Source organism: Dendropsophus ebraccatus, chromosome 9, assembly GCF_027789765.1.
Source record: "Dendropsophus ebraccatus isolate aDenEbr1 chromosome 9, aDenEbr1.pat, whole genome shotgun sequence".
NCBI lineage: Eukaryota > Metazoa > Chordata > Amphibia > Anura > Hylidae > Dendropsophus > Dendropsophus ebraccatus.
Genome location: NC_091462.1, coordinates 24,314,853 through 24,323,124, shown reverse-complemented (window position 1 = coordinate 24,323,124; position 8,272 = coordinate 24,314,853). Strand labels below are relative to the sequence as shown.

General features: G+C 38.8%; 1 protein-coding gene across 2 annotated transcripts in view; it reads left to right on the top strand.

Annotated features, from left to right (window-relative positions):
- ACVR1C (activin A receptor type 1C) overlaps positions 1 to 5,703 on the top strand; it is a 60,306-nt gene extending 54,603 nt beyond the window's left edge. For both annotated transcript variants that reach the window (XM_069985100.1, XM_069985099.1), the window contains exons 7-9: positions 1,870 to 1,994; positions 3,943 to 4,073; positions 4,935 to 5,703. In XM_069985100.1, the coding sequence (XP_069841201.1) occupies positions 1,870 to 1,994; positions 3,943 to 4,073; positions 4,935 to 5,060 (382 nt within the window). In that variant the 3' untranslated portion in view covers positions 5,061 to 5,703. The remainder of the gene's footprint in view (positions 1 to 1,869; positions 1,995 to 3,942; positions 4,074 to 4,934) is intronic.
- Positions 5,704 to 8,272: the final 2,569 nt, after the last annotated feature.

The following is an 8,272-nucleotide window of genomic DNA, read 5'->3' as shown; positions in this document are numbered from 1 at the left end:
CTCCCTGCTTTGACTGATTTAAATGCATGGTTCAGTGCTGGAATGTGATCTCTGTAAGACAATCAACCAAGACAAGGGTGGGGGAGGGAGGGAGGAGGCATGCATTCTGACCCTAAACACAGCCCCCTTGACTCTTCAGCTCAAAGTCTGATCTAGAGCTGACAGTTTCCCTTTAAGACTAAAGAAGTCACTGGCTTGGGGTTTTCTTCATGCCCAAAGACAGTAATGGAAAAGGCCATACAGACTTGTAGCCATCTCTCTTATATGTGTTTGCAGTATGTGGTGTTTCTGGCTGTGTTTAGGGGTACTGTGATATATATATATATATATATATATATATATATATATATATATATATATATATATACAGTGGTACCTTGGTTTAAGAGTAACTTGGATTAAGAGCGTTTTACAAGAAGAGCTCACAGTTTTTCAAAATTGTAACTTGGTTTAAAGGGGTTGTCCAGCGTGGGGGCACTTTTTTGGGGGGTCCGGGGAGGAGGTGGCTGAAATAAAAGACGTTCACTCACCTCGGGGAGGTGAGTGAACGTCTTTTATTTCAGCCACCTCCTCCCCGGTCCCCCCAAAAAAGTGCCCCCACACTGGACAACCCCTTTAAGAGCATTGCTTTAGTTTAAGAGCCCCTGTACTTGGTGGGAGAGGGAGTGGGGGAGGGGCACAGTTTGCATAGTGTGGTCTACAGCATTGTACTCATGTTCCCTGCAGTCTCTGTCATCCCTTGTGTTTCCCATCCTCTCCATTCCTGATATAATATGCCTGTACTTACACTAAGTTTTTGTCACTGTCCTCCTGCACAGCTCTTTGATACTCACTTCCTGATTGGTCCATGCTTAACACACACCCCTTCCCCATTGCTGTCATGTGACCACACAGACCTCTGGCAGCAGCTCTGCTTCTCTATTCTAGCCTGTTGTACTACATTACTGCATTATGGGAATCTGCAGTTCCATCCTGTATCTACAAACTGCTGCTGTGTTATCAGGTTTATGCAGTTACTATACAATATACTCCACATGCTGATTGCTATACTGTACTGTAACTTATAATTTCACATATTCAGCTGTTTCTAAATGTTATTCAGAATTTTAAAAAAAATCTATATTTTTGGGGTGTGGAACCAATTGTCTGCATTTCAGTGATTTCTTATGGAAAAATTTGCTTTGGTTTAAGAGTGGATTTGGATTACAAGCACAGTCCCAGAACGAATTATGCTCGTAATCCAAGGCACCTCTATATATACAGTATATTTATATATATATATATATATATATATATATGTTTCTGTTGCTGATACACTTGTATGGGAATTCACACAATGTAATCTAAGCTGCTTTATGTATGCTGATGTGGTCAGAACACTGTATATCCAAAACTTATCAAGTTGTGTTGATCCAGAGAAAGGCATAAATCCTTGGGTGGATATATTGGAGTTGGACAGTATGAGTGGTATTAGCCCCCACTGTTCCATATTCCACCAATGTTTAATAGGTATTATATGCGGGCATTCTTTAGCTTAAATAGCTCTATATATATATATATATATATATATATATATATATATATATATATATATATATATACTTTATATATGAGGTATATACTGTATACCTCATATATAAAGTTTTGAGGTTTGTCTAATTGCTATCTTATCTTGTATATAGTTATACAAAGTTTAACTTAAAAAAAAAAGTTTAACTTAGGAAGAGATGGCCTCAATGCACCCAAAGCTAACCTGCCTAATAGGAGTCTGAAGAGCCTGTAATGCGTTTATCCAATGTTCCTCCTCCATCCTCTAAACTCGTTGTTCTGTCTTCTGACATAATATCTTGAATTTTCTTTTATCAAAAGGTACATGGCTCCGGAATTACTTGATGATTCGATAAATATGAACCACTTTGAGTCATTCAAATGCGCAGACATCTACTCCCTGGGCTTAGTATATTGGGAAATAGCCCGGAGATGTTCTGTGGGAGGTTGGTAGATGTTTTTTTTTTTTTGTTAATTTTTCCTTTTATTAGGTTAATTTGATTTATATTTATTAGGTTGTTCCTGTTATTTTATGTCATTAGTCAACAAGCTCAAAAACATTCTTAGCCTATAGCCATACTAGATATTCCTGTTATTGTCTAGCGGTGATAACCATCCCTGTCTCTTTAGCCTTTTTCCATTTAGTAATAATAAATGGGTTGTATATGTATGATGCTATATTTTAGGATTTTTAAAATCGTTCTCTTGCAAAAAAATAAAAAACCTCTTGTGCTATACCCTAGAAACATAGAAGATTGTCGGCAGAAAAAGCCCCCTTGGTCCATCTAGTATTTTATATTATATTTTAAATATTTTAGTATTTCCCTTCTTATTATCTTAGGATAGATATATGTATATCCCAGGCCGGTTTACATTGCTATTGTAGATTTACCAACCACATCTGCTGGGAGTTTGTTTCAAGCATCTACTACTCTTTCAGTAAAGTAATATTTTCTCATGTTGCTTCTAAACTTTCCCCCAACTAACCTCTCACTGTGTTCCCTTGAACCTTATTTAGTCCTGTAACATATATAAAGGTTTCAATCATGTCCCCCCTTTCCCTTCTTTCCTCCAGACTTTACAGATTCAAATCCTTCTGTCTTTCCTGATATGTTTTATGCCTGGCACCCTCCACCATTTTTGTAGTCCATCTCTGAACCCGTTCTATTTTATCAATTTCTTTATGGAGGTGAGGTCTCCAGAACTGGACACAGTATTCCAGATGTGATGACACTAGAGCTCTATACAGCGGGATCACAATCTCCCTCTTCCTTCTGGCTATACCTCTAGCTATACAGCCCAGCATACAATTATATACAGCCCAGCATATGATTTGCTTTCCCTACCGCCTGGTTGCACTGGTGACTCATTTTAAGGCTGTCAAAAATCACTACTTCTAAATCCTTCTCTTCTGAAGTCTTTGCTAATACAGAACTGCCGATATGATACTCAGTGCATTCAGGAATATCAACCCTATTGCACACTTTTGTGTCATCAGCAAACAAACAAACTTTACCTACCAACCCTTCTCCTATGTCACTATCCTTACCTACCAAACCTTCTCCTATATCACTATCCTTACCTTCCAAACCTTCTCCTATGTCACTGTCCTTACCTACCAAACCTTCTCCTATGTCACTATCCTTACCTACCAAACCTTCTCCTATGTCACTATCCTTACCTACCAAACCTTCTCCTATATCACTATCCTTACTTACCAAACCTTCTCCTATGTCACTATCCTTACCTACCAAACCTTCTCCTATGTCACTATCCTTACTTACCAAACCTTCTCCTATATCACTATCCTTACTTACCAAACCTTCTCCTATGTCACTAACCTTACCTACCAAACCAAACCTTCTCCTATGTCACTGTCCTTACCTACCAAACCTTCTCCTATGTCACTATCCTTACCTACCAATCCAAACCTTCTCCTATGTCACTTACAAACATAACAAAAAGAATAGGACCCAGAAGAGACCCTTGTTGCCACCACTTACCAGTAACCAGTTACACTCCATTACCAACAACCCTCTGATATCTATTCCTCAGTCAACCACAGATCCTCCAAAACTATCCAGGGATCAAGTCCAAATTTCCTTAAGTTCTCAGCTCATTATGAAGAACTGTATCAAAAGCTTTACTGAGGTCCAGCTATGCATTATCCACAACACCACCTTCATCCAACAGAAGATGTCTTCTCTTCTTATTAATTCTTACTTTTGCCCCTGACTTCTTGCTACCACTCAGTGCCCCATTAGGAATCACAGTATCATGCTCCTCAGCAGCCATGTCTCCATTAGCAACAACATCCCTATCTAAATCAGCAAGAACACTAAAGCAATTATACACCGAGAGGTTAAATGTACCGTATTTCTTCTTTTGCTGCAGGTGTTGTGGATGACCACCAGTTGCCTTACTACGATATGGTGCCTTCTGATCCTTCATTGGAAGATATGAGAAAAGTTGTTTGTGACCAAAAATTACGACCAAGCATACCTAACCAATGGCAAAGCTTTGAGGTATTTAGTAAATGTGAAGATAAGTGACAACCTTAGGTTGGATGGTTCCCTATGTATAACCTTATATATTTAGGGATCGAAGTGTACAGAAATCCAAACAAGTTCTAAATCTCATATCTAAAAGAATAATACAAATTGTATGGTACTCTTTTAGGCAGTACAATTCTACATGCCAAGGTGTAGTCAAGGAAAGGTCTTAGCTTAGAAATCCAGGATTTCTTTCTACGGACTTTGTATGTATTGTATCTGGTATTGCAGCTCTGCTCCATTGAAAGGGAATCCAGGATTAGAAAAAGCATAGTTACTTTTTTGTAAAACAGCACCATCCCCTGTACTCAGGTTGTGTGGTATTGCAATTAAGCTCCATTAACTTCAATGGAACTGGGCTGCAAAACCCCAACTGAGCACAGCAGTAGTTTTGAGCGAAATTGCCAAACCATTTGGGTTCATTAGGTTCTCCGAACTCAAACACTTGGCATTTGACTCTAGGGTTCGACCATATTCTCCGAACCTAAACGTTTCGCATTTGACTCTTGGCGTCTGGAGAAGTTAGATGCCACCCTAGGGCTGCCAGGACTCAATAGAGCAGCATCCAAAAGTCCAAAGGCCAAAGTCAATTGCCAAGGTTCGGGGAACGGTGCTCAACCCGGGCGTCAATTGCCAAGTGTTTGAGTTGCCAAACCCAAACAGTTTGGTAACTCCACTTAACACTAGACAGGAACCTGGGCAACCCCTTAAAGTGAAGACAAACAAAGCATGGCTGAATATGCACAATAATTCCTCTAGGTGACGTATCCATAATTAAAAAAATAATGCCACAGATTTCCAGCCAGGCTCACTAATTTCTAATATTGTTTTCAGGCCCTCAGAGTCATGGGCAGGATCATGAGAGAATGTTGGTATGCCAATGGCAAGGCTCGGCTGACAGCACTGAGGATAAAGAAGACCCTCTCCCAGTTGTGCGTAGAGGAAGATTTCAAGCTTTAATTCGGCTGCTGGAAGACCAAGACAATCCCAAGACGTGGGGGGTTTGTTTGTAGTTGTGTTTGCTCTACCTCAAAAGTAACAAGTGCCAGACTGGAGAACGGAGGATAAATGGACTCTTGGTTTGTATTGTTTGGTGAATGACAGAGCTGATGTACTGGTCTTTAGGATGAGGTCTGCTATATAAAAACCGAGAAAAACACCATCCAAAGCTGGTGATGGCACCTGGGCAGATGCCAGGGCCCACTGGGCTCTACCTTTGTCCAGCCCAGGCTGAGCCCACCGTGACTTTGGTGCCCACGGCTCACATACATCTGATGAAGGCCCGGATTAATAGGCCACACAGAAGTCAGCGTATGCTTGCTAAGATATAATATATGTATATATACAATAATATAATACATTATTTGAAGGACAGTATAAGCTTATAAACATTTAAAATATTTCATTTTTATTTTTAAAAAAACAAATTTTAAATTTCCAGGTCAAAAATATCTGCCGGTGTATAGATAGAGAGATGCAGAATATTTAACATAGGATTTTGATTTGGTGTTTGTTTTTGAATGTATTATGTCTAAGGGAATGTTTTTTTGCTCATGCTACTTACTGTATTAAGCTTTCTCGTGTTATATTTCAATATTCCAGATGGTGGTATAAAACATATACATATATAAAAAAAAATAAAAATAAAAATAAAAAAAAAAAAAATATATATATATATATATATATATATATATATATAATTATCAGTACATTCCACAATAGCACTTATTGCCAACAGCAGTTAGGGTGGTTTGACCCAGTGTTTTTAGAAAAATGTTTTATTTCCTTTTATTTCCTTTTACAGCTTTTTGTTAAAGAGGCATTGCTGCAAATGATTAATTGTGATCACAAGCAGTTTTGCTTTATACTCTCTTCACTGCAGCTTGTCCACATTAGGGAGCAGAGAATCCTGGGGGTGCTTGCATTATATGGTCAGCTCTCCTGTCACACGGCACAAGAACCTCTGTAACCACACAGTGACATTATACTGACTGAACTGTTGCATAACACGGAGCATTGTCTTTTGGTACACTAATAATATAATTAGCCCAATTAGTTAATTGCCCTCAGTTTAATATACAAAATGCTTGAACGACGAGGTGTCTTTTCTTGCATGAGCGCACAGGACTGGGGCTTGGCCTGTGTTTGGTCTCTTTTTTTTTTAAAACAGAGAATAGACCAAATATCGTCACGGAGGAAGCATGGATCGCAGAGTGGCCATATGTATAAATTGATTTAAACATAAAAAAACGCCTGTTGATTTCTTTAAAAATTAATTTCCAACAGGTACGCTTTATAAGCACAGTGCGGATAGACGTTTGCTGAATTCCTATAGTGATATATGTAAAGCTTTACAAGCAGTTTTTCATCTGTGATGTTTTTCTACTGTTTTGATGTGGTTTTTTTTAGGTCCATGACATTTTCCCCCCCAAAAAAATGAAGGTGTTTTTTTTCAGGCGTTTTCTTGTAGGCTTCTCTAAGGAACTTAAAAACATTAATAATTGTCACACACCCCAAAAAATTAAGAAAAAAACATACATAAAAATTCCCAATATATTTTAGAAGCCACAAAAAAGCAAAAATAAAATAAATAAATAAAAAAATTGAACCGCCACAAAAGTTCTTTAATGGGATATCTGATAATAGAATTTTTTGCTTATGGGCTATGTATGAACTGCAATAACAGACACAACCTATGGATAAGAGTGGGGCCCTTTCCTGGAAATATAAATATATATATATATATATATATATATATATATATATATATATATATGTGTGTATATATATATATATATATATATATATATATATATATAAAAAAAAATATATATATATATATATGTATATATATATATATTAGACTCCTCTTATCACCACACACAGAGCAGGAAGTCTCCGCTTAATTTTGGCCCCAGTGCTGTAAATGAAAACTAACAGATCTCAGGATTATTTTATAATATAGATAGAAAAATGGAAAATTTGAAAAAAAAGTCATAAAATAATTCTTTAAAAATATGTTTAATATAAAAACATTATTTAAACCATAAGTCATTGTCTGATCATAAATTCCCTTTAAATGGGTCATCAGGGATTAGAAGAAAGCTAATTTCTTGCAAAAACAGCACCACCCCTGTCCCTAGATTTTGTGTGGTATTACAATCTAGCTCTATTCACTTCAATTAAAATGAGCTGCAAAACCCACAACCAGTTGAGGGCAAGATTGGTGCTGTTTCTGGAAGAAAGTGGCCATATTTTTCTAAGCCTACATAGTTCTTTTAATGGAGAAGCTTGCAGGTCAATGAGCACCTCATCTGTGGTCACTACTTTATTGGTGTCAGCACCTGGACTGGTCCCATCCTGTAGGAATTGTTGGGTCCCAGTTCCCAGATCCCACCAGTATGATGTGTCTCATTGATAGGCCATAGAATTTATTTTGGAACAAGCCTTTTAAACCACTTGTCAGGGTGAGTTTGTTGTATCACATTGTGCCTCTTGTAATTGTATAGGTTCATCCATTGTATAGGTTCATGCATGTATCCATGCAGTCCTGCATCCACCTTCTTCAGGCAGCGGGATTCAAATGATGATCCTTCGGGTTTGTACAAACCCAAACTTACTTGAAGTTTGCTCATCTCTAGTCATCAGTATAAGAACTGCTTGCCACCTAGGAAGGATAAAATCATTTTTGCGCCATAAGGTAGCTTTAAAGGAGACGTCCGGGGAGTTTAAAAATTAGGCAGCTGGCAGAGGCAGGGGGGTATTTGATCAGGAGTAGGCACTTACCGCTTCCCATGCCCTTGGTGAGTGGCAGGACTGGCCGTGGGACCCCTGCTGGACTCCGGGATCTCCGGGGTGTACTCATCGCAACCCAGCTGATGGACTGGCCGCTCAGCCAGTCAGTGACTGAAGCGGGACACCGCTCCAGTCACTGAATGGCTGAGAGGCCAGTCCATCAGCCAGGACAAGCATTTTCCCCCAGGTCGTGACACCATCACAACTCGGGGGGAAATGATTTCTGGCGGGGGTCCCAGGGCTGGTCCCACCGTTCACCGTGGGCACGAGGAAAGGTAAGTACTCCTGATCAAATTCCTCCCTGCCCCTGCCGGCTGCCAAATTTTCTAAATCCCCAGACTTCTCCTTTAAATGTTTCTCAGTGACTCTGAAGTTGC